The following is a 27,707-nucleotide window of genomic DNA, read 5'->3' as shown; positions in this document are numbered from 1 at the left end:
TTGGCTGCGTTAGAAGCCAATAATGTTTTCATTTTTGAAGAATCCCCCTCATCAATCAGGGTAGAGTATAGTTGGACCAATGGTCAGACTATTACCAATTTGAAAGACGTCAACCAAGCATATTGGAACCAAATCCACATTCTCCACTAGGAAAGCTTCCTCTTCATAAAGTCTTAGACCTTTGATTGTATTCATTGTTTTAGCTACAATAGGCATTGTGTAGAAAATGGGAGAGGAATCTTGGTTAAGGAATGACTTGATCTTTTGATGGCCTTGCCCTATGGTGAGGTGATCCACATCCCCATTATAATTAACACAAGTTTACCAAAGCCAAGGTCAAGCCCAAAAGAAGACCATAATCCTCTCCATCCATTTCCATGTTTAACACCACAAAAGAGACTTGAAAAGGGACATTGACAATTTCTCTCACTGAATAGTAGATTACACTTGACCTACTTCCTACTGATTTGCCATTTGGACCAAAAGTGGGTCTAGGTCCCACTTCATGAGGCCAAACATTTGACAAGTGGCTCTTGTAATAATGTTGACTCTTGAGCCACTATCCAATAGAACATCGTAATGATGTTGACTCTTAAGCCACTATCCAGCAAAACATTATTAAAAATCTAACCTTGACACCAAAGGGAAATTATCAAGATAGTCAGATCAAATGCATCATCATAGTTGATTCCATTATAGACCACACTTCCACTTGATGCCAAACTTCTTCTTTGCCTAGCGAATCCCAATAGGGTTGTCAGCTTCTTTGCTCTCTTCCCAGAGCATGTAATGACATTAATTGTAGGGTTGGGTAACTCCTCAAATTTAACCATGCGAAGTGAAGGCATAGGAGCCTACCCTTTATTGTTATGCTACTTCTATGCATCATAGGCCTGAGCTTTTGGGCATTCATGCCACCAATATTGTTCTTTCATGCAAATGAAGTAGGTTTTACTATAGGGCCAAGGGGGTCCCCGACCTCCTCATCCTCTTTCTTGGCATCGAGCTAATCAAATATGCTAATGGTATATTGTTGTCATAGAGACAATATGGCTTGGATATGTTATCCAAGTATGGTATGATAGCATGTAAGCCTCTTTTAATTGCCATTGGAGTAGAATGTAAAGTTGAGAACTAATGCTAGAGATGAGATAGAAGACCCTACCATGTTTAGGCTATGGATCCTCTAATCTCACTCCTATCCTTTGTGAGATAATATCTCAATTGAATCTTTAGCAGGAAAGAATCCAATTAGCATCAAAGGGCCAAGCTTTTTGAGCAGCTAGATTGAAGTCGTAGTAGTGACAATGTAGTCATAGCAACATATTGTAGTACAATCCAATTTTGTGTCGACAATATATACCACAGAGTGTACTATTGAGTGGAAATGAGTGTAGTCCATACTCTCTACATTGTGCCTTCCTCTTGTGTACTAGTTTTGGGTTTGAGGATTAGTTGATCACTTGTACTAGGCAACCATAGTTGTCGTTCTATTGTGAATAAAGAGTTTAGTACTATTATCAATCTTGTGTTCTCTATCCATTTTAGAGTTGATTAAGAGTTGTACTAGTGTTTTGCTCTCATCTCAAAATATTTTACTTCCATTATTTACTAAACAATTAATTCTACCTAGAGTGCTTTAAAGTATAGTCCAACCACTTTAAAGCACCGTCCAACCATTATAAAAGCACAGTCAAAGCAATGTAAAAGTAGTGTAATAGAGACCCACTATTTTGGCTAAATTGAACATTTTAACCATCCACTTTTGTGTCCTCAAAGATAGCTAAGAAGGATAAGCTTTGTTGCATGTTTGAAGCTTGTATATTGGGAAAGAGGTCAATAGACTTGCTCAATTGCCTTAAAGGGTGGGAGTTCAACATGTTTGAAGATATGCTTATTTCAATAGATATTGATATTTAAAATTCCCTTGGAAAGACATATTTTTTATATTTATGGAAATCATGGTTGGTGCAATTCTTATTGGGAAGAAGCTTAAGAAGTGACAATTTACAAATCAGATTTGTTTGTGGTAGCGGAGAAACATTAGTCCACCAATTCTAAAATGAACATATAGCTAGGAGTATTTGGTATCAAGCGATACAACATATTAGGTCTCCTGAGGATGAACATCAATGCACGGCCTTTTGGATCTTTGGCAAGGTTGATTTTAGAAGTAGACACAAATGCCTAGCTGCATAAACTATTAGCCTTTTTACATTGCATTCAAATTGGGAAGCAAGGAACAACTTGATTGTTAGTGCTGGGGATATACCCTTTTCCTTTTTCATAAGGTGATGTTCCAAACCTTAAAGGTTTCTTCATTTATATTTCCTTTATCTCCAAGCTTGACTCCCCTAATCCAGATCGCTTGATTTAGTCCTTCATCCATTCTTTTACATTTCTCCATACTATTCAACCACTTTATCTTTGGTGCTCTTCTTAGGGTATTGAGAAAATAGACCATGTTTTCAAGGTAGCATACTTTAGTTTACTTAAGAGCAGCTAAAGGCTTGTGGCTCATGCTTGTTCATCCCACATGATGTAGATATTCCTTTCTTTAGTAATACATATTTCAAGTGCATAACAAAAAAAACACTTAACTTTTAGTGGGGGAGAGCAAGTGATTATTTTGGCACGAAATTGCCTTCAAAGCATTATGGTATTGGGAGGTGTTTTGTAAACTTGGCAAAATGGGTTCAAGGGATGTGGCTAGGATACCCAATCACATTAGATAGTTCAGATCTCGTTTTGCAAATGCCGTTATTATAAAATATATCTCTATCTTTTCGCGCATCTTTAAGTAAAGATACAAAGCGATGGAAACATAACATTGGGTACTTCAATTGGGATTGTATGCTTGAGAAAAGTCACTAGTCATTAGTGGAGAAGAGGGGGCACTTTGGGTTATGGTGATTGCTAGTGCTTGACAAACAGCCTTTCCCTCAAACATGTGTGAGAGAGATGTAGGTACAACCATCACCATGATTATGACTCAATGCTGATGATATTTATAACTCTAATGTCTGTGTGTGCTTCTCCCCCAGCAAACGATTAAGAGGTCCTTGACCTCACCTTTAATTTGTTTGTCCGATCACCTTCTTCCCTCAATCTGTTTCAAGTTTCAACGCACAGGGGGGCTCTGCAGCAGAGGATTCTGTATTGTCCTTCTGCGTCTTTTAGGGTTTCACGTCGGTGGGCGCTGCAGCAGAGCATTCCGACCCTGTTCCTCTTCTGCGCTTTCTAGGGTCTGTGCCGACCGTCCATGCATGGTCTGAGGAAAAGGGCGCAGCACAGTAGCAGAGGCAGAGTCCCATTTATTTCTGATAGACATCCTTTCAGACTGCCCCATGGCCCTGCTCGAGCTTCCTGCAGACTCCAAGCCTGTAGGCACCGACAACCCCGCCGCCCCTGCCTCGTCCTCGCCCCTCCCCCCAACCCGCTCGCGCTCCATCACAGAGACCATTAATGGCTCCCACCATTTCACCATTAATGGCTACTCCCTCGCCAAAGGCATGGGGGTCGGGAAGTATATCGCCAGTGACACATTCTCGGTCGGCGGCTACCAGTGGGCCATTTACTTCTACCCTGATGGTAAGAACCAGGAGGACCAGTCGCTCTATGTCTCAGTGTTCATTGCCCTAGCCAGCGAGGGCACTGATGTGCGGGCCCTCTTTGAGCTGACATTGCTGGATCAGAGTGGCAAAGGGAAACACAAAGTGCATAGCCATTTCGACCGGGCCTTGGAGAGCGGCCCTTACACGCTCAAGTACAGAGGCAGCATGTGGTATGCTTTGCGGTTCGCCCATTTACATGCTTGTTATAGACACATGCTAATTTACAAGCAAACTGTCAATCCAATTGATGTAAGGGTGGTTGGATTGCCTCATTCCGTGGAGCAATTTGGTCCACCTTTGTTGTTATTTGAGGGAGGGGTGCGAAAGATGGTTGGTGTGTTTAGTAGAACGCTGGGTGTAAAGTTATGCAGCATGCACAGGCAAAATTGGATTTTTCTTGTTGTGTGTGTGCACATGTGCATGAGTGTTTTTGGCTTGGCAATGCTGCAATCTTCTTATGCGTTTTGCAGGCATTTACATCTCTCTGCAACATATGATAACCTGTACGGTGATCATTTGCTGTATTTTCATATTTCCATGGATATTACAGAAAAAGATAGGATCTTGCTAGGTCATGGTTGATTGTACTTGTGCTGACAGGGTTTTCTAGATTTTTTGTCACTCTTTGCCTGCAATTGAACAGGTTGTTCCGTGTCATACAATGCACTGTGAATTGATAGGCTTTTTGCTCACAGTTTGTATAATCTTCTCCTTGTTATTTACTATATAGTTCACCCTTTCTGAAGTTTGAAGGATCTGCAGGGGCTATAAACGTTTTTTCAGACGTGCTGTTTTAGAGACATCTGATCACCTCAAGAATGATAGCCTTGAGATCAGCTGCACGGTGGGCGTGGTAGTATCATCCACACAGGGTCCCAAAATATGTTCAGTTCCTGTACCAGAATCTAACATAGGCGAGCATTTTGGTGCTCTCTTAGAGGAAGGTTATGCCACAAATATTACCTTTGAAGTTGGTTCTGAGGTGTTCAGAGCTCATAAAATTATTTTAGCTGCTCGATCGCCTGTCTTTAAGGCTCAACTTTTTGGGCCACTTGGCGACTGGAGCAAAGAGGTTGTGCATGTAGAAGATATTGAGGCTCCAGTTTTCAAGGTACGATGCCCTTATTCAATCTACTCAGAGCACCCAAATTTGAAGGTCTTAGGCTTTTCTTAGTGGAAATGTTTTTGTAAAGCAGTATCACAAATTTTACGTCATGTACAGTGAGTTGGATGCAATAATTGCAAGGTTATCTTGGAAGCAATGTGACTTTCTTGCCACCTCAACATGTATCTTTGTCCAATTTCTTTCAGCTTCTATGTCATTGCATCTTTTGATCCTGTATCGCTAGAGTGGAATGAAATTGAATCTTACTGGAGGAAGATTGATGAACTCTATAGTCTTACTGCAGTAACAAGTTTATCTCAAGTCTTGCCCTATAGTTATGATTCGATGAGGATATTAAGGGTGTTACGTGGGTAGATTGCTGTATTTTAGATGACCAATTGTACCATTGATCCACAAGATGGAGGGTTTTAAGTGACTTTGGGGCATGTCATAGTCTGTCTAGTTAAAATCTTGGAAGCTTGGATAGCAAGTGACTATGTTGCTAAAACCAAATTTGAAAGCATGCCACTAGATAATGCTGTACTGGAAGGCATTTTAACTCCTAATTTCATCAGAAGCACAATTAATTGTGTGGTTTCTGAAAATTTCACTTTTTTGAGCTTTTTTTCCTAGTGCTTCTAGAGAGGGGATTGATTAGAATTTTGGGACATGTAAGATTAGAATTTTGGGACATGTAGTATATGCATAGTCTAGGTGTTAGACCTGTGCTGAATTCTCAATGGACTCTTTAGATCCTCACTCTTGCATTTTCAGAATCTAAGTTAGAGCAGGCTTGACTTCAGCTTTGTGAGGAGTTAGGTTTTTTTTGCATCCAAAACATTGGTTCATTTGGAGAGCTTTAAGTAATTTGCTATCAAAAGGCCATGTATGAATGTTTATGGGTAGAGGATTGTCACAAAGATTCCTGTAAAGCAGGAGGAAACTGCAGAATTTTGGGCTACTAGCATAATGTAGTGCTGTTATTTGCATTTTACTGTAAGTAGTGTTAGGCAGAGATAGTTGACAATGCTAACCATTGGCACATTCTCCTTCTCCAAGAATGTGGACAAATGGTAACCTTGAGAGTGAGATAAATGACTTGTTTGCTCATATTGAGCATAATCATTGGCCATGAAGAAAAAGGGGTCAACACAAGGTACCAAGGGCAAGAGGATTTGACTTGAGGTACTTCTTCAGGCAACATTTCACTTGTGGGAGGTTTCACGTTGAGATGTTTCACCTTTCGGCAGGTCCCAAGTGAAATACGGTGTGAAATGGCAGCATAATACATTTGTGACAGGTTTTATAAACAATGTGTTACAACTTACATGTATTATACCTTGCAAATCTTTTCTGTAAAAAATGATGTTTTTTCCGGGTGCATAGATGTGTGTCCTGCATATATGCACATTAAAATAGAGTAGAGACTGATATAGGCATTGCTCATTAGTCTATTTCAGCATTTGTAAATAAGGTTCTTGAAGCTAGAACATAAGAGATGTTAGCAATTTTATTCTTTACAGGGCAATGTATCTACTAGGGAGAGGCAATGTATCTGCTAGGGAGAGGTTGGGCTTTTATCTGCAACTTATCTCAAAGGTTCTAGTTCAAGCTGATAAAATATCCTTGTTAATGATGGTTTAGAAGGTTTCAATACAAGACAATAGTGTACCTTGATAGATTACACAAGGGGAATAAGCTTGGTACTCTATGTATAGAGTGTGTGCAAAACACCCAAGAAAAGTAAGAAAAAGTTGAAAATTTCAATCTGAATACATATTTCAGCCAGCCATTTCACTTCAAGGCATTTTAGGTTTCAATGAAACATTTCAGCCAGCTGTCTCACTCAGGGTATTTCGCATTTTAGTGAAATGTTTCACGTGTTTCGTGGCTCAAGGCTATGAATTGTGTTTCACAGTTACCCTGATAATACTTCAAAATCCACTTTTTCAATATTTGTGGTTCTTATCTGTTGCCAAAGTAAATAGTTTTCCCTTGCAGGTGATAAAATTGAATTTGATCAAGTATGGATACCATTGTCACTATTTGGAGAGTTTTGGCTCATGACTAGTTCACCCTGATAATACTTCAAAATCCTCTTTTTCAATATTAGTGGTTCTTATCTGTTGCCAAAGTAAATAGTTTTCCCTTGTAGAGTTTTGGTTCATGACTAGTTCACCCTGATGATACTTCAAAATCCACTTTTTGAATTTTCAATATTTGTGGTTCTCATCTGTTGCCAAAGTAAATAGTTCTCCCTTGCAGGTGATAAAATTGAATTTGGTCAAGTATGGATACCATTTTCACTATTTGGAGAGTTTTGGCTCATGACTAGTTAGGAGTAGGCTGGCTTATCTAGTAAGGTTCATGTATCGGGGCCCTAAGTAGGCATTAGTTGAGGATGCATTTCTTGATAAGCGAATGAAGTTTTTGTGGGCCAAGGTCTAGGAACACCTATTTCATATTTGTTCATTTATCTTTTGGGAAGTAGTACTATGACTTGATAATGCTTCAAAATCCACTTTTTCAATCTTTGTGGTTCTCATCTATTGCCAAGTGAGTTTTTTTTTGCTTTTAGATGATAAAATTGTCAATTGGTTAAGTATGGATACCATTTGCACAATTGGGAGAGTTTTGGCTCATGGTTGGGAGGAGGCTCGAGTGTTTAGTAAGGTCTGTGTATCAGGGCCCTAAGTAGGCATTGGTTGAGGATGCATTTCTTGATAAGCATGAAAGAAATTTTGTGGGCCATTGGGCAAAGGTCTAGTAATACCAATTTCATCATTGTCCGTTTATTGTTTGTGAAGCAGTACTGTGATGGCTACAACCAAGCTGACACCTTTATGAGATAATTGCACACCGTAGGAGAGGACTTGGGAAAAAGGCAGACAACCTTGATGTACTTTTGTAGTTGGCAAACATTGCAGGGATAAGGTGACATCCTTTTGAGAACTTTTGTTCAACGTAGTTGACATGAATTGTGTTTCGTCTTTTAGATTTGAGGGAGTTTGAATAGCATTTGCTGGTTTGGCAACAAGAAGTGGGTGTCAATATGTCTTTGAGAGGAGGTTCCTCTTGATTGCAAATGGTGAAGTGAAAGCCCAATGGAGAGTATGTGACATGATATTATCATCCATGGTGTGATAATCGGCACAAGAGCTATATGCAGAGATGTTCTAACGTCCTGATAATAATCCTGGATCCTCAATACAATTTACGGTGGTTTTAATGAGAAAAATTGAAAAATACCAAGCGAGTGCATGTTCAAGATTAGTTAGGACTCTCTTTTGTAAAATTTCATCATACTATTTTTTGTCTTGAGTTGTGAATGAGGCCCCTTACCACACAACCACAGTCTCCTTATGCACGGTTGCTAAGTGTTTCTGTTGCAATGTGCTTGTTTTAATAATTGTTCCATGTAACTCTTGATTTATTTCGATACTTGATTCCATTAAATTATGCTAGGAAAACATTTTGATCTAGTCCTAGATAATGACTGCATTGATTGTTCAAATGGAACCTCTTTATTCACTGGAAGTGTTTTGAAGAATTATTCTCGTTGGGTCCAAATAACTTCACTGAATCAAAAGAAACATGATTGAAGGAAGATGTAACAAAGTTTACTAATTATTCCTAAAAAAAGATAAGGTTCAGCTGTCACAGGTTGTACCTAGCCTTATTTTTCTGGCATCCACTGAAGATCACATCTAGCACGATACGGGAATTTGCTTGCTTATGCCGTCCCATGGATGCCACGTCTAGCAATATATGGGGATGTGCTTATGCCTTTCCGATTGACAGATGCTTTGGCTAATTTACAGACTTATGCAATCTGTTAAAGAATGGATAAGCTGTAATAATGTAAGGTCTCCTTGAGCAGCAAAGCAGTTTCATGGTTGCTAGAAACAACGGACACAAGATATCAAAAGTCATGATTTACTGGTCCTTTATGGCTACATGAACTTGAGGAAAGTGTTCCTTTTTTTGGTGCTTGAAGTTTTTGGATGGAGAAGCCTCAATACTAAGGCTCCATTGGTGACTCCTTTACCTGAGCAATATCACATTCTAGAACACTCCCAATATTTGGTTGTGTGTCATAGAATTTCAGAAGGTTAGGTCCTCCCTTTGCAGTACTGACTGGAAGCTAGTGACTATAAGAGCTCCAGAAAGGCATAGTGGATTTGATGTAGTAAACTTGAAGTTGAACATTTTACTTGTGGTTAGTCCGTTTTTACTAAAGAGAATCATCTCACACAGCCTCTGGCTTACATCCTCTATTGAGATTGAATCCTCCAATGAACGCTCTCAGATTGGCTTTTCTCCTGCACACAATGCCACTAGTGAATGTCAATGACAGCAGGGTGCTATCTAAACATCAATCTGGCCTGTGAGGTATATCCTTTATTGAGAGCTGATTTTCTAGTCAAAACTCTGTTCAGATTGGCTTTTCTGTGTGCTCCATGTGTACAATGTTAGAAGCGAATTTCAATAAGTCCTTTCTAGGGAGCACTCTTGTAAAGTTTTGTGTTAAGACCGATGCTAAGAGACTTTACACCCCCCCCCCCCTTCCTCCCTCCGGCCCCCGCCCAAAATGCAGGCATTGTTTTTGATATCTCATGTGCAATCTTATGGAATAGTTTGAGTCTTGCAAAAGAAGATGAGAGAATGCCACGTACATATCTTGTAGAAGGCTGGAGGCTCAAGTGTGACCTCAAGCAAAGTGAAGGATTGGATAAGCTTGTTCAATGTGCATCAGCTACTAATAGGGTCAACTGCTTTGAGACTTGCAAAGGTTTATGTGCTTGCTACACCTAAGATGGATTGTTTATACTTGTTTTTGCAGGCAATGTTACACTTCATCTACCGTGATTGTCTTCCTGACACTGTAGAATTGACAAGCACTTCTTCCCCTTCCAGTTGCAAAGTCGACACCATGATGGTACAGCATTTGCTTGCAGCAGCAGATCGGTATGGGCTAGATAGACTAAGATGTATTTGTGAGTCAAGGCTTTGTAAGGATGTAAATGTAGAAAATGTGGCTACAACACTTGCCCTTGCTGAGCAGCATAATGCTGAGCAACTGAAGGCAGTTTGCCTGAAATATGCCGCTGGAAACCTTGCAGGTATCATTTAAGAAGTTGTTTGAACTAATCATTAGATAGGTTTTCTTTGATGTTAATTCTGATATTTTGGACGCCGATTGATTAACATCTCTCTCCTTGTTCCTTTCTTCATACAGCTGTGATTGTATCTGATGGGTTTCAGTATCTTCAACAAAGCTGCCCCTCTCTGCAATCAGAAATTCTCCGCACAGTTGCTGGTGTGGAGGAGGATAGGAGCAAAAGTGTATGGGCCCAGCTTCTAGATGGAACTGATATTAACGGGCGAAGAGTGAGGCAGAAAACATCTTCTGATGGCTGGTAGTGGTGAATGTGTGCCCTGAAAATCTTGTTGCAGCTGTTTTGGAATATGAGAAAGTTGTTCATTCCATACTAGATTGCTCGAGTTTTGGAAGGGCCTGATTAGAAGTTGGTGCCAGTCTTCTAACCTGCATAAATGTAGTCTAACCTGACTGGAAAAATATACTGTTAACTAAAGAGTGACAAGAGCAGGCCCTCTGTAACTGAACTGAACTTTAAAAAGATTCAACCATATATTGCAGTATTAAGAGGGGCTTTTTGATATGAAATCAAGTTTGTGGCATGGATTAGGATAAAAACACTTTTCACATGCTCTTCTTGCTCAGCCTTGGCAGAAACCTTTCCTACTTTAAAAGAAATGCTCATTGCTTTAAAAAAGGACCGAGACAAATGCTAGAAATTTAGATGCTTGTTGGTACGTGATACCACCACGGCAAATCTTTGTTGTAGATCGTGGTGTCTTCTTACCATGCGTGCTGCTTTATCTGGTAAAATTGTAATAAGAAACATTAAACTTTTTGCAATTACAGTTTCTGCTGCAAGTAAAGCGAGAAAGTCATGTATCACGACCAAGCATCTCTCATAAAAATTTCAGACTGTGAATTGCAATGTTGTCCTGAACAGCTCAGTTTTTTGCATTTTACACATCAGGGCTCTTTTACTACAACGTTTGATCATTTCATGGCAATGGAGTGGTGTGATGTCTGGATAAGCTAAGTTCTTTTGTATTAAGATGTGCTTATATTTTACATGGAGGTTGCACAATGTATTCAAGTTTCTACCTGCTTCCTTGCATTTCACTGTTATCTATCTACCATCAATGCATGTATTTCGGCTTTTGTCTGTGCACAACTGAATACAGCTAACTTCTGCAAGGTATGAAAGAGCTTGTACAGTTGCAATGATGCTGGATGTTAACTATTGGTATTTTTATTTTGTCGGCCTTTTCATCAGTTTTGCTCAAGGTCCAGGTGTTTTGTGCCTCTAGCTAATAGCAATGCATGAATTTTCAAAAACAGTTGTGTACACTGCTGTCATGGGTATTAATTTGTCATTTTATACGAGTACATTTTCCTGATTTTGAACAAGTGATTTTGGTTCGCTGGGGGACAGGTTAGGCATGAATAAGGTGAAACTAATCTAACTGTTTTGAGATAACTCCTAGTGTGAGTACACTGAGTAGGGGGAAAGATTTGCTCCTTGGATAGGTAATGTATTGTTTCAAGAAAAACCTGAACAACAATCAATTGCATAATATGATCTTGGATGATGCATAAGTAGGATTTTAATTCATTTATGAGCATATCAAAGTTTAATGATCCACCATACCATATGTAAGGTGAAGTACAGTGCACGTGCACATTATTTGGTGCCTTGGAAGTTTTCACTCTTTGTTGCGATGTAATTACAAGGAGATCCAATGTGAAAGGTCACCACAGAGAACTCAATGATGATGGTGATGATGTTAATGGCCTAGTGAGCTGTGTTGCACAGGCAGCATAGGAGATGCGGCTACATTAAAAGTTGTGCTTGTGCTTACAATGATTTAGAACCTGTGATTGCTGTCTATCATGTCCTGAACTAAGGCCAGAGGAGGCAGTAGTAGCAGAAGCAGCAGTTATCAAATAGCTCGCCCAGCATGCATTGCAATACACTTGTGCTTGCAACCTTCATGTTTAAAGGTGTTGTGTGCCTTCTTAACAGGCTTTGATGCATTGCTTGAAGGTCTTGGGTGCTTTGCCTAGTATAGCATATCCGTAGAATCTACCCATCAACTTTTTTTGTTTCGCCCTAACAAATACTCAATTTGAGTTTGTGGGTTGTGTTTTTTTGAGCAGGAAGAAGAAAGAAATTTAAGGAAGTTGTTTTACTATCTTTTAAGTTGGCTCAAATTTGCAAGGATAGAGATACACATCAAGATTGTAGTTTGAGAGAGAGAGAGAGAGAGAGAGAGAGAGAGAGAGAGAGAGTTTGTAGAAGCATACACCCATGATATAGGGTAAGGCGGTGGATAAAGCTATGGCCCCCTAATCCTTTTTAAGCATCATGTTCTAATGAATTTCCAAAAGTGGGCTGGATAATTGCCATAGTACCAGCCCCCTTACCTTAGTATTGCCATCTTAGCCTCCAAGGTAGATAGTAAACATCCTATGTGGCTAAATCACCGATATGTGACCTCCATTGTTGTTGGAGTTGACCTTACCAATTTCAGCAAGGAGGCATAGTTGTTTGGTGATCAAGTGGCTAGGTTCTTTGGCTACATTCAATCGATGGGTGGTTGATGGTTTGGTGGCTAGGCCGACTGTGTATGACCTTGGTTGATATCAATTTGCAAATTTGTAAGGAGAGAGAGTGTGATGCCTCCCAAATGTTTAAGTTTTTGGTTCCTTTCTCCTTTTCTTGCCTTGCTACTGTAGCCATGAATACTTGAGTCAATTTTGCTTCCATTATTTTGGAGTATTCAAGAATTGAAGTGTATAAGCTAGGGGACCAATAGTAGCTAGTTGTTGCCATTACCAATTTTAGAATTTGGCAATAGACTTTTTATACAGGTGATAAGCCGAAGGAAGATGAGATACTCCAACATCATGGAGGATTCGGTCTACACGATTCTCTCTCCCCCCAATCATGCATGACAAGTGGTGGCCAATTGCCCATTCATCTCGTCCTTGCCCAATGTTTATATATTTGCACATTCCACTTTTTAAATTTGGGTATAGCCAAAAGTAAAAATTTGGGCATGATCTTCAATCTTGTTCTTTCATTCATGCAATTTGGGCCTATCTAATTCACTTTGGACCTATTGATCTTCTTCAATCTTTATCTTTTCATTCATGCAATTTGGGCTTGCTTGATTCACATTTGGATCTACTTGCCTTTGACAACTCGTCAGCTCCCATGTTGACCCATTGATTGAAAATTTTGGTTGCACCCAATTTGACTATGCTAAGTTTATTTAATTTTGTGTGTGAGATGGAGACAGAATCAAAGCTCAGCACAAAATGCAATAGATAGTGGGAGTGAAGCACGACACCCAATGTACTAGATTGAAAGAGTGTAGACTGAAAGTACAAGGTACAACCCTTAAACCTTAGGCTTGTAGGGGGTATTCACACCCGAACACGATAAGTGCCCACAAGTGTGTGACATAAGCACATATGAAATAAGACTAAGTATGGGAGAAAAAACCTCTCGTACTAAGAGTAAAAAAGCACCCCAGTGTCCTACTGATCATCAACACTCCTATGTGAGTGTAGGTGTAAGTGAGGCAAAGTGAAATACCCAACGATCAAGAGTACAAGGATCATCCGCCACCAAAGGAGATCAAATTTAAAGCATTGTGAAATGCTTTAAATTTGTCACGAGGAAGAGCTTTGGTGAAGACGTCGGTCACATTACTGGTGGTAGGACAATAGACAAGGTTGATATAACATGCATGTAGCCTCTCTTTGACAAAGTGATAATGTATCTCAATGTGTTTCGTGCGTGCATGAAACACTAGGTTCTGTGCCATTGCAATGGCACTTTGACTGTTAGTGAACAAAGGAGTAGGCTTTGTAACAGATACATCTAGATCAGCAAGTGCCTAATCCATACGCATTTAATTATGGTAGTGAAAGCTACATTGTATTCAGCTTCACATGATGATGTGACAACACTGGATTGTTTCTTGCTAAGCTAGGAGATGCAAGATGAGCCAAGAAAGAAACAATTGCCACTAGTGGAGTGACGTGAATCGTAATCACTAGCCTAATCAAAATCACTATAAGCATGTAACTGCAGTGGTCCTCCCTTCGCATAAAGCAATCCAAGAGATCTAGTACCTTGCAAGTAACAAAAGACACACTTAACAGCTTGCCAATGTGACGTGCGTGGCTGATGCATATATCTACTTAGGGCTGAAACTGCAAACTGTATGTCCAACCTAGTGTTGCATAGGTAAATAAGACATCCAATTGCTAGAGCATGTGTGTGTATATCAAACAAATCACTGTCATGTAATGACAGCTTTAGTCCAAGTTCCATTGGTGTACAGACTGGCTTGCAATCTTGTAAGCCAAACTTCTCAAGAAGTTTACCAATGTATCTTGACTGTGATAAACCAATACCTCTAGCATCATGTATGAACTGAATGCCCAAGTAATAATGCAAAGACCCCAAGTTTGACATGTCAAAAGTTTGCTACAAATTTTGTTTGAATCCTGAAATCTGATCAGCATGTGTTCCTGTAAGCAAGAGATCATCAACATATAGACAAATGATCAGCATGGATCCCTTCTCTTTACATACATAAAGGGTAGACTTAGATGAGCTGTTTATGAAACCTTGGCTAAGCAAGAAAGCATCTATCTTTGCATACCAAGCTTTAGGAGCCTGTTTCAAACATATAAATCTTTTTTCAGCTTGCAAACCAAGTGTTCCGATCCCTCAACTGCAAAACCAATGAGCTGTTGTACATATATTTCCTCATGAAGTTCCACATGTAAAAATGCAATTTAAATATCCAACTGATGCATAGTCCATCCATAATGGGTAGCCAAAGCAACCATAGACCTAATGGTTGTCATGCGGGAAGTAGGAGCAAATGTCTCCTCGTAGTCAATACCTTTCTTCTGTGCATAGCCTTTAGCTACAAGCCTTGCCTTATATTTGTCAATGGATCCATCTACATTTCATTTTAGCTTGTAGACCCAATTTGTTCTAATGGCTTTCTTCCCAAAGGGCAAATACACTAAATCCCATGTTTGATTCTTAGTGATAGAATCCAATTCAGCTTGCATTGGTGCCATCGAATGTACACTCTGCTATGCATCCTCAAAACATTTAGGCTTCTCATCATCAAGTGTGCTTGCTGCCATAACAAACTCCATGGTATGTGCAGTATCATGCATACGAGCTTGCCTTCTAGTACGACCAGCCATGGGTGCATCCAGATGACTATCTTTCATAGTCTGTAAATACCATCTAGGCATTTGTCTTGCCTCCTGAATTTCAGTTTCAGCACTTTGTTGAATATTAAGATCAATCAATGGCTGATTTTCTACATTTTCCAAAGCAGTAGTTGGATGAACATTGAGTTCACTTGCTGAAACTCCAGCTGAATCACCAAATGTAATGGGCAACATCCCTTCAAATACATCATGGGCAGCCTGATATGTGTCTAAACCGGCAAGGGACAATTCTGATTTTTCATCAAATAGTACATCTCTACTGACAAACACATTTTTAGAGACATGATTATATAGTTTGTAGCCTTTGCTTTCACTACTATATCCCACAAAAATGTATTTGTCAGCCTTGTTATCCAACTTTTTTTTGAGTACTTGTGGAATGTGTACATATGCAAGACACCAAAAGGTAGAAATTGTCCAACAGAAGGTTTCCGGCTATTCCAAGCCTTAAAAGGTGTAATTTTCTTTAACGCTTTAGTGGGGCATCTGTTCAAAACATGGCAAGCACACATGACGGCTTCCATCCAAAAACTGTGTGGCAAGCTCTTTGCTTTCAACATACATCTGGCCATCTCCATGAGTGACCGATTCTTCCTCTCTGCAACCCTATTCTGCTGTGGAGTATAAGCAATAGTGTATTGATGGACAATGCCCTTCTACTTCAAAAAAGAATTCACCATAGAGGACATGTATTCCCCCCCTTAGTCTGAACGGAGAGTCTTAATTTGTCAACCAGATTGGCTCTCAACAAATACAACAAAAGCCAATAATGCATCATACACTTCTGACTTTTTTACCAAAGAATAGACCAAGCAGAATCGTGTAGAGTCATCAATAAAAGTCACAAAATAGTAACATCCTCCCAATGACTTTGTCTGCATAGGCCCACATACATTTGAATGCACTAACTGCAACTTGGTTGTTGCTCTAAAAGCAACATCACTGGGAAACGAAAACCAATGCATTTTTCCCAAAATACATTCTTCGCATAAGTACTTAGGAGGTCTTCTTTTTGGGGGGGGGAGGGGGGGGGGGGGGTGGTGTGGTGTGTGTTGAGGGGGGGGCCGAATTTTTGAGGGGGGGGGGGAGGGAGGGAGGGGTGGGGTGGTGTGGTGTGTGTTGGGGGGGGCACATTGCAAATTGCTATGATTTTTTTTTTTTGCCTCTCATCACTATAATCCAAGAAGATACATTTGGTGCTTTTTGGTTTTAACTTGTTTCCTTATCCTTTGCAACATGTGTATAACATTCACATCCAAAAGTTCTAAAATGTGAAATAGATGGTTTCTTACCAATATAGGCCTTGTGAGGAGTTTTTTTCCCTTGAGAGCCTTTATATAACTCTGATTGTTAAGAATGTAGATTGTAGTATTAACAATTTCTTCCCAAAATTGGTTAGGATACTCTTGCCCTTAAGCGTGCACCTTGCCATTTCCATAATGATGGGATTTCAATGGTCAAAAATGCCATTTTTCTTAGGTGTATGAGATGTCAATTGACACTTACTTCCTTTTTTCTTGCAAAAGCTTCAAACTTCTTTGAGTTGAACTCACCATTGCCATCTCTTTCAAACTTCTTCACACTTTGCCATGTTTCATTCTCAACAAGTTTTAGCCATTCTTTAAACTTAGCAAAAGCTTGAGCCTCATCATAAAGGAAGTACACCCAAATTTTCCTATTGTAGCCATCAATGATCAACATAAAATAATAAGATCTCCCCAAGGCTCATGTAGGTACTTGATTGCACAAATCGATAGATATCAACTCTAGAGGAGCCTTCACTATGTTCTTGCTTTCTTGTGGAAATGTCTTTCTCTATTTCTTGCCTATTAGACAAGCTTCACATGGCTTCTTCGTTTTAGTTACTACAAGTAGGTGAGCAACCATACCTTGCTTATGCATCTTCCTTAACCCTACAAATCCAATGTGACCAAATATTAATGCTTTTACTTGTGTCCACACCAATGGTAGTTCTAAGAGCACTTAGCTTATATATGTTGTTCCTTTTTTCTCATTTGCTAATAACTTTGCCAACACTACCAAGAATTTCTATACTTGTCTTGGTGAACCTCACTTCACATGTATGATTAGTTATGGAAGCAACTGATAACAAAATTCTCTTAATCTTTGAAACATATAACACATTTGAAGGTTTTTTGTCTTCACTATTTGTAACAATAAAGGAAATAGTACCTATACCCTCAACGTGACATTTTACATTGTTCAAAAGCATCACAGTGTGATGGATTCTTGCAGAGGCTACATAGAAGTGTATAGACCTTTCTTATTGATGATCATGTGATGGTGGGAGGCACCACTATCCAATATCTATGAGTCAATGATAGATCATTCTTGCACCAAGGAGTACACTTCCTAAATTGTCTCCATAAATAACTCCAACTTTAACTTAGTTGTATTGGTTGTCTTCTTCTCTTTACTTTTTAGGGTGCCATTCTTTTCATCTACCTTCTTGACATGAGGATGTGCAATTGCATGTTCTTCTTGTAATGGAAACGCTCTCCTTGAAAGTTTTTCTTACTATCCTTCTTTTTTTTGTTAATTGATAGAGGAACCACCTTTTCCTTTTGCAGGGCACACCATGCAATATCTCTACTGCAACTATCTTCTTGGGATTTAAGCCCAACTCCTCCTCCATTAGTAACGAACAAAATTTCTCAAACGCTAAAGATTGGGGTCTCACTTAAGTGTTTAAGGCAATTATCAATCCATGCAACTTTGGTGGAAAAATTCGGAGACACCTCTGACCTAGCTTCTCACTAGTCTTTTATATCATGCTATCTATCTAGTCATTTGACATACAAGTCAAGACTCAATCAATGTTTGGGCTCACACAACTTCTCATCATAATGGGGGCCTTACAATTTAGAGAACCATAGATCATTTGTGGTACATTACAAGGGTGGAGCATTGAGCACATCTAACAACAGTGTGATTCTAAGATCTCCATTGCCCTTGATTTTGTTGTTGCCACCACCCTATGTCCATTATGGAGGTTTACCCCATGATTTTGTGGTGGTGGCCTATGTGGGGGTGTTCTTTTTGGGTTATGTGCCTTTAAACTTTGAGGGACACTCATCATAAAAATGACTAGCCTTTTGATAGTGTTGGCAGTACTTGTTTTTCTTAGGTACATTCTTCCATATCGGTTTAAGCTATGACTAGGTGTTCCCTTGTGATTTACTATTTTGATTTTGATTTTGGTCCTTATTTTTCTTTCCTTGCTCCACCTTCTAAGAAATGTTAGCAAGCCCCCTCTGCTAGTTGAGAGAGACAATTTTATGAAATTAATCAAACAACAAAGTGTAAAATAGTAGCTAATGTTCAAAATCATAAAAGATATGCATAGTAGGCTAGGAGATTACTTGTTGAAAAAAAATGAAGTGTTTCTTTGGTGACTTGTTCAAGAACAATGTGACCTAGGGGGACCTAGGTAGTCTCATAGTGGAAAACTTGATGAGTAAACACGAATATTTTGCAAGATCATCCTAGTCCATAAAACTTGAACCCTTGGGGCTCATGGTCAAGATTAATATGAAGGCTCTTGTCTTGAGTCACATAAGATTAGTCAAGTGTTCCCACCACTCAAATGCATGATCAAAGTGCTGTAAGTATAAGTAGAATTTTGGGACAAGTCCTTGCATTGACTCAACTATGGTTGCAGGATTTTGGGCCTTCCAAGAGCAGATAACTTCTAGAGGGGGAAAGCAAGGGTCTAGTTGGGGTTCCATCCCCTATACTAAGTCCCACAAGCCCTATGCATCAAGTACATGCCTCACAATTTGACCAAGTGGTGTAATTAGACCTACTAAAACTAGCATAATTAGTGAATGCATTCTTGGAAAATGTGAATAAAGAATACAATTTTGAGGTGTTAGATGGGAAGGATAGAGGGGTATAAAGAGACTAGGATGGGTAGGCAAGAAGGGAATTAGGGTTTCCATAGGATGCCTAAGGAGGAGGCATTGGAACCTAATGACCTTTCCTAATATAAACTGTGGCACATGAAGATAACCACAAGGTCTACTTGGTAATGCCTAAGGAGGAGGCATTGGTACCTGATAACCTTTCCTAATATAAACTATGGCACATGAAGATAACCACAAGGTCTACTTGGTAATGCCATGCTAGCAAACTATGGTACTAAATGTCAACATTTGGGAGGTGGAATGCTTAGGTAGATAACCCATGTATATAGTATCTCAAATGTGCTTGATTTAGAGGATGATCCTCCACCCACCAATGCACCTCCACCACCAAAGTTAAGGACCTATATGGAAAGCATGTATGCATGTTTGAAGACCTCCCTAGTGTGGTGTGGTGAAATAGGTGGAATGGTAATTTGAAAGATGGTGTAAATGAAGGTATGGAAGTAGTGGAAGAGAAGGGTGGGATTTGAAATTGTGGTGTAGATGGCATGGAAGTGAATGCATTAGATTGATTTTGTGAGTTAAACGATGGAAATTGAAATGTAGATGAAGATGGAAGTGTAGATGAATCACCAACATCAAATTTACTAGGATATGAGAAACTCAATGAAGGAAATATTAAAGAGGAAATACCGGATTTTTTGTTATAACCACCTATTCTTATGTGAACATACAAAAATTGGTCCTCTTTAGGAGTTATCCCATAGTCATAGTCAACAAGTTGAAATTTATCTTCATAATTAGTTCTAGAATCTTGCATGAGATAGAAGTAAAGACTTATCCTTGCATTAGAGTATGTGGATTAGCTTAGATGAATGGTACATCATTGGTGTTTCTTTCTCCAATAAGGGGGCCCCATTCCAATTAGAGACTTTGATAGCCTTGCAACATCTTTAGACATGTGCATCATCTAAAGAGAAGGAGTCATTGTTACCTTCACTTAGTTGTTGGGCTTGATGCATAAGGATCAAATCATATTCAGCTCTCATGAGATCTTGTATGGATGTAGTACTATCCAAACTAGTTAGCGGTATCTCTAGTTAAGTCAAAATCCCAAGGAGTAAGTTGTGTATTACCTACCACTTCTACTCAGTTCTTGGCATAAACAGTTTTAGAGATCGAAGTGGAGAATAGCTTGAAGTCCTCTTCCCTTGAGAGTTATTGTCTCCAATGTCGAGCTTTTAGATCAGGGCCTAGATTTCTTTAGAGAATATGTAGCTCTAATACCATGTAAAGAAATACTCAAGCACATAAGCTAAACACAAGTGTACAATGTAACACAAAGTGATAACAATAAAACTTAAAGAGTAACTTAGAGATAAATTATGTAAACATACTATGCAAGAGCAAATTAAAACCCTCAAACTTGCAAATCTAAAAAAGGACCAGTAGAGATGAATTATAGAGTTTGTCATACTCTGAATAGATCTTGAAATTATAACAGGCAACCTTTAAACAGTGAGACAAGGCTACTCTCAACATTGGTGTAGGCTGCACTATGCTAAAAATTTAGGGTTGTGGTAGTTGAAGAAGATTGATTTGATGAAGCAAACAATAGTAATACAACAATCAATAGCTTTTGGAGGAAGGAATATGATCACGGTAGTAATAGTTGGTAGCAAATGCAAGATGTGGAGGACTAGGTGGCAATAAATCTAATGATGTCAACTATTGTATGACATGGTTGAGAAACATATGCAATGGTGGTAGTATTCTTCTAGTTGTAGACAACTCTAGAAGGGATAGAGAAGTTTAAGTGCAACAAAATATAGTATCAATGGAGGGCTAGAACAAATGCTTGTTTGCTGACGGAGAACACCATGAATTGAGGTATCTACCTAGTGAGGGGTGCAAACAACAATGAACATGGCACCACTAGAAGATGTATCTACAAAAATAAGTGTTAATTGAAGTGGCTAGGTAGTCTTCGATTTATGGATGTGGATGCTCCCAAAGTTTGGGTGTTGGTTTATGGGACATAGATACTTTGGTAATATCTAAAAATGTTTGGTAAGTTTATGTTTTGGGGTTGTTTTAAAGAGCCAATTAAGGTTTTAAGCTTGTTGTGCACCTTTTTAGCTTAACATATACTACAATTCAATGACCCTAATCACTTCATCATACACCCATCAATTTTGAGACTTCTCTTCATGATTGATAGTCAACTTCACATAGGACATTGGCTTGTAGAAGATAAATGACCAAACCATCTAAATCTCTTGTATCCAATTAATCCTTTTGAGTTTGGAGGTTAGGTTTGCTACTTGACTAGAATTAATGAAGCAATAGATCTTAGTGCATATCAATCTTCAGAGTGTTTGCTCCCTAGCCTTGCAACTCTCAAAGTTTCCTTTCCATAGCCTTAGGAGTCATAGTGGAGACATTGAAATTTGCAACTTGTTTGAAGCTGTTGATTGAAACCTAAAAATCATTCGAGGCATTTCCTAAGCCTTCAGCTCTCTCCATCATGGTTGGAGTCATCCCTATGGTTTCTTTTGCTTCTAGTTGGACAAACTAGATGGCTTGATTGATTAGGCTGTGGATAGGGGTGTTTTCAAAGTTTATGAATCTACTTAGGACTAGGATCTCAACTTGATGTGGGCATTGGAAGGTCTCATCCACTATGCAAGTGCATGCATCTACATCATGGATTGGTTAAGTCCTAGAGGTACCTCTTTGTTTGTTATTCTATTTCTTGTTTCGAAGTCTAATGGCTTTATTTGGATCTTTGAAATATTGAGCAATCATTGCTTCCCTTTTATTACAACTTGGTAGTGCCTGTGATTTTTGTGCACAAACTAGTTTTCTCTTTTTATTGAACAATTTGTCAAAAGTACGTCATTTTAACTTTTTGAATACTGTGGTTACATTAGATTGAGTGTGGTTGGTTCTAGCTTTTATACTAACAATTGTTTTGTTTTCTTGAGATCGTGTTTTCCCTTGTGAGTCCTCCTTCCTAAATATTTCACTTGCTATTTTCATTCATTGTGCACCTATGTGCTAAAGGTGGAATGATGTGGTTGTGTGAGGGTGCATTAATGCTTATGAATCATAGGTTTCGTGTGTGTGTGTGTGTGTGTATGTGTGTGTGGGTGTGTGTTGGGGGGGTGCCATTATGCGTCGTGAGTAGTGGTCAAAGTGCTTGAGTGTATTAGTGGATATGTGAGGGATAGTGCACAATGAAGTCGGCTATATGTGCACTATTATGTGCCTATATGAGTGAGTTAGGGTGGATGAGTGTGCAGTGGATTTGCACTTGTCAATGTAAGCAAAAGAGTGGAGATGGTGTACTAGTGTGCAAGGTACATGCATGAGGCGAGTGCACTATTAGCATACTAGTGTATGGGTGTGATGTGTTATGGTTGAGAAAAAGTGCATTAGGAAGGTTTAGAAGACAAGGATCAAGTGCACATGCACATGTGTGCATGTGTTAGTGTACATAGAAGTGCACTATGTGTTGGCACGAGGGTGAGTGCAATGTCTACAAGGCTTGTCTATGGGTTGATATGCAAATGCTATACTAACATGCTAGGGTGAGTGTGTGTTTCAAAACATAACATCAATGAACCATAATGGGCAGATCCAGAATTGTATTAAGCATAGAGTGTATACATTGACAACATTATAGTGGGTAAGCAATGCATAAAAAAGAGATACCAAAAGCATGTGGTAGACATGCCATAAACAAGAATAGAATGGTCAAGAGGGAGGGGTACTATTACTTGCAAAATCAAAGAGGCTGCCTATTAGTAAACACTAGATAATGATCTTGCATCATAATGTCAATAGCAATACATGGTTGCTATCCCTATCACCCTTTTAGAACAAATATGCCCTGTTCATGTCCATGAAGCTACACAAGCCAAAGGTAGCATTCGTGTAGGAGACTTTGGAGCTGGATGCATGCTGTGAAGCAAGTTGTTGATAGAGTTTGTGTGCTAAGGGCCAAAGGTTTTTGTAGAGACCCATGGAAAAAATGAGCCTAATTTTGTGAAGGGTCACAAAAATAAAAAGTGGGAAAATAGCAACAATTGCCATGTATGCCCAAGAGTGGTTTTTCTAATGCCCATGAGAGGTGAGGTGGGTAGGGCATAGAGTAAATATGTTACCATGAATATGGTAGAGTTTTAAAGAAAACGAATAAGTTACTTATCATTGTGTGGGAGAGAGAGTAGGATTAAGGTTTTCAAAGCCATTAAATAAAACTTAAAGTAATGCAAAATAACTGCACCATGGTGAAGGATGTGCAAGTTAGGGGTTAACATAACATGGGGTTATTGAAGTACTAACATTAAAGATTAGAAATTTCAGCAATCATGCCCTATCTTATTAGGGCTATGTGTTAGTTTTAAGACTATAGTAAGTATTAGGCTAGTAGAAAGTGGGAACTTGTTGGGAGTAGATGTATTACTATTAGTGAGGGTAAGGGGAGTGGAAGAAGGCTTAGGGATATGGGTATTCTTAGTAGTACCATCCCATCATGAGCCATCCTTAGGTAAAGTTTTTCATGTCATAAGATTTATAAATCATCATAAGTAGGGGTTATATAGGATTAATTAATTTTGCAAGGAGTTTGGCTTAACTAGATAGGAAGGCTTAGGGATATAGAGGAACATCCAATACCATCCCATCATGAGCCTTCAATAGGGCTAGGGAAAGACATGAGCAAAATTTATCATGAACAAAAAGCTAAAGATAATATGTAGGTGTAGGGACAATTTGAAATTTAGAAATAATTGTGCAAACAAAAATCTTCAGTTTAATGATGTTCAGTTGTATGCCAAAAGATTAAAGTATCAACAAAAAAATTATAATAATCTAAACAACCTTAATTGGCATAACATCATATTATGTAATTAAGAAAAGTCCATAAGCAAATTACAGCAGTTTTAACTAGAGAAATTATTGCATGTTATTAACCATGAAATTATGATCCTGCAACCAACCTTAAATGACATAATAACAATTAGGGATTACAGTACACTTGGTCAAATTTATGTAATAAGGGGAGAAAGCTAATATGGAGATACGTTTACTACATATAAAAAAATTAATTAAGGATGATCTAAAATAGAGGTTACAAGATAATGTCCACTACCAAATTAAGAGATTAGAGCGCGGTGAAGAAAGTAATAACCAAAGATTAAAGGATATTCATCGTATTAATTAGAATGACAGAGTGATGACAAGGGTTATGCATAATAGTCCAAGCCACGCAGTCCGTCAGATGAGGGGGGGGGTGGTTAAGAGTTGACATGTGAAATATATGGTCGGGTAGGGCTAGTTTAGGGTACTGTCTAAGGGGAAGGGTTCATACTTAAACCCTAATGTATAAGTTATGCACCCTTCGTTAAATTGCCTCAAACATATAATGGTAACTAAGTACAATGCAAGCATAATAATAAACATTCAAAATTGAAAACAAGGGTGTGGGCTTTTATTAGTGGCATGTACCAAGATGGGCATCTCATGCTCATAGCAACACGGAGTTTGAAGAACAAGATGTCAATAGTTCAGCTTATCAACCCACTATCTACCCATACCATTTGGGCTATGTACGGGTGGTGAAGCACCATAGGACCACCACCCGTCATAGGGTTGGTCCTATGATACATGCCAAGAATGGTCTTATAGCAATACTCGTAACTGTAATAGACCCAATTTGGGCAATCGGAGATCTTTCTTTAAAAAACTAGCAATAAGCCACCATAGTCTTGCCTTTTCAAATCCATTATGGGTAAATCTTTGCACTAATGTCATGATATGTATCAATGCATTGTGTGCTCAATTGTTTGAATAGAGCAAAGGACTGATTGTGATAAAATTACTAGGATGGTGCTAGTCAAATGCACTAATGCATAAGTACACTAGTATCCTTGTGCTTGTGTATGTATGTTGTGCACAGGCATGGTATGTCGACATACTTGTGTGGTGCATTTAGAATAGATGGTCTAGTTTTGTTGTGTTGTTGACTCTAGGAAGAATGTATTAAGGTGGGATAATGTGTCAGTATAAGTGAATGTGCACTCAAGTATGCACAAGGGCACACAAGCACACACATGTGCGCCTAGACGCACGGGTGCACACTAGCACACTACTCTAGTGCACTAAAAGAGGTCATCTTCTTCCCTTCTCCTTCCCTTTGAACCTCCCTGAGGCTTGCTAATAAGGTGGGTGTGGGTTGGTTTTGAGACAAAAGAGACTCTTGTATATGCATGTAGAGTAGCTTGGTGTTGTATGGTTGTTTGTGCACTTGGGATGCATAATGTATTCAAGCTAACAATGAATGCACAAGGTGTGTGTGCGGTTGGTGCAAGTGGTTATACCAGGTTGTGGACAAGTGTGAGGTAGTGCATACCAGTGGCCATGAGTACAAATGTAAATGTGGATGTGCCTAAGTACAAGTGCGCCTAAGTTCGAGTGTGGGTGCTTCTAGGTTAGAGTGCAAGTGCTTCTTAATGCATGTGGGTCTAAGTGCACTTACGATATCTCGAGCAAGCACACACAAGTACTTCCTGAGTGTGTACGAGTGCATACAGGTGTGCTAGATTAGAGAACCTAGATTTGCTAGCACAAGTGCTTCACAAGTACACATGTGTGCATGTGTCAATGCCAGTGTATGTTAGTATCAGTGCGAGTGCATATAAGTGCACATATGCACACAAGAAATCTAAATGAGACTAGGTGCTAGGTTTACAGCAATGGTCCTAAGGTGGGTTAGGGTGTGGGTGCTAATGCACTCAAAGGTTACTCAAGTTCATGTGCATGTACCAATGCATGTGCCAGTTCTAGTGTCTGTGCCTACATACTAGTACACTCTAGTACATTGCAAGAGATCACCTTCTTCCCTTCTCCTACCCTTCAAACCTCCCTTGCAACTAGGGTGGGCGTGGTTAGCTTTAAGATAGAAGAGACTCTTACGAGTGCACTTGGGAGTAGCACGATGTTGTACACTATCTATGCACTTGGAATCTTGAGTACATTCAAGCTAATAGTAAGTGCATAGGGTGTATGAATTAAATGTAAATGGTTGTGCAAGGTTCTGTGCACGAGTGGATATTGTACAAGTTGTGTGGACTAAGGTGGACTAAGGTAGTGCACTATTGCACATGGGCAAGGTCTAGTGCACAACAAAGCATTAGAAGCGAAAGCTCGTGTGCTAGTGCAAGTGCAAGTGCAAGTGCCCTGGTGTAGTAAATTGGGCCTAGTGCACTAAGGTAAAACTAGAACACAGTGCCAGTCTTAGTGTATGTGCACTCAAGCACACACAAGTGCACTCAAGTGTGTGCAAGTGTAGAAGGTTGCACCACTTGGTGAGGTAAATGCAAGTACGAGGCCTCACTATCTTCCCCTACTTCTCCTCCGAACCTCCCTTGTGAATAAGGTGGGTGTGGCTTGGTATTGGAAGAGAGAAAGGCATGTCACATAGGTACTAATGATCTAATAGAATGCAATGTCTCAAGGCAAGGTACACTAGAAAGCAATTGTGGTTATGGTAATGTGCTAGTGGAATGTGCACTATACTATGGCAAGTCCTAAGGTGCTAGTGGACGTGCAGATGTGTGGTGAATGCAAGTGCAAGAGGGGCTTTGAATCATGGATATAGTGCAAAATGCAAGGTAAGGTGTACAAGGGTACACACAATAATACACAAGTGTGTTAGTGCACGTGCTAGAGTGCCAGAGTGCACACAAGTGTGCAATAGTACACACAGGTGCATAGAAGAATACACAAGTGCGTGCATGGGTGCACACAAGTGCATTAGGATGTAGGGGTTGTTTCTTGACTTAGCATGAGTACTAGGACGGCTCACAGGTGCTGCAAGGTGCCTTGTTCCTTGCTTCTTTAGCCTATTGGCTATTCCTTGCAAATAGGGTGGATACTTGACCAAAGAGAGAAAATGAAAGAGGGAACAGTTGCTGGCCCTATCCATAATGACTGTCTAGGGTTGTATGTTGTCGTGCCTCTATATGCACACCATGTACAAAAAAATCTAGAGTGTGGCTTTCTTATTGATTTAGAGAGCCAATGCCATTTTAGACATTAGTGTTAGTGTCCATGGCTCAAAAATATTAAATTTTTGGACAAGTTTTAGCTAATTTTTGATATTCTAGATATTGTATCTTCTAAAAATCTATAAAACTATAGACAACTTCTAGATTAGGATGACATGCAAAAGAAAGCATGTAGCTTTCAGCTAATTTGAGAGGATTTTATGTAAAAGGAGAGATTGACGAAATCACGTGACGTGCGATCGTTGTTTTTAGGCAGAGAATAACACTCTGGAGTGGGAGGTGAAGAAGAAGTGATCTAGTAAAATTCTGGCCAGGTGTATTGGTATTTTATCCCCCCTTTCGGAGCCAATGGAGGCATCAGATTGGTGATCTGAGCAGCATAGAGGAAGATATTATTTTATACAGTTTTTGTCTATTGGAGTTATATCTTCTCATAATGCTAAAAGAAACTTACAGGCTTCATCTTTGTTAGTATTCTTCTTCATTTTCTTTTTCTTTTTTTGGAGTATTCTTCTACATCTTCAATTTCTTCGAACCCCTTCTCTTTCATCTACTCCTCTCCATGAATCTACCTTCACCTTGCTGTCTCTTACCCCTGTGGTGGACTCTCCACACCAAACACACTGACACCGTGTTAGGGGACGTTTATGCTAT

General features: G+C 39.3%; 1 protein-coding gene across 1 annotated transcript; it reads left to right on the top strand.

The window, feature by feature from the left end:
* The first annotated feature begins 2,876 nt into the window (after positions 1-2,876).
* Positions 2,877-10,387, top strand: LOC148037606 (BTB/POZ and MATH domain-containing protein 1-like). The gene is made up of 4 exons (XM_087676552.1): positions 2,877-3,784; positions 4,377-4,725; positions 9,563-9,842; positions 9,959-10,387. Exons 1-4 carry the CDS (start codon positions 3,348-3,350, stop codon positions 10,141-10,143), a joined length of 1,251 nt encoding a protein of 416 aa, XP_087532678.1. The 5' UTR covers positions 2,877-3,347; the 3' UTR covers positions 10,144-10,387.
* Positions 10,388-27,707: the final 17,320 nt, after the last annotated feature.

Source organism: Lygodium microphyllum, chromosome 4, assembly GCF_053477565.2.
Source record: "Lygodium microphyllum isolate KBCC chromosome 4, Lygodium_microphyllum_v1.1.10, whole genome shotgun sequence".
Taxonomy (NCBI): domain Eukaryota; kingdom Viridiplantae; phylum Streptophyta; class Polypodiopsida; order Schizaeales; family Lygodiaceae; genus Lygodium; species Lygodium microphyllum.
Note: the sequence above shows the minus strand (reverse complement) of the source record. Positions and strands in the feature narration are given on the sequence as shown.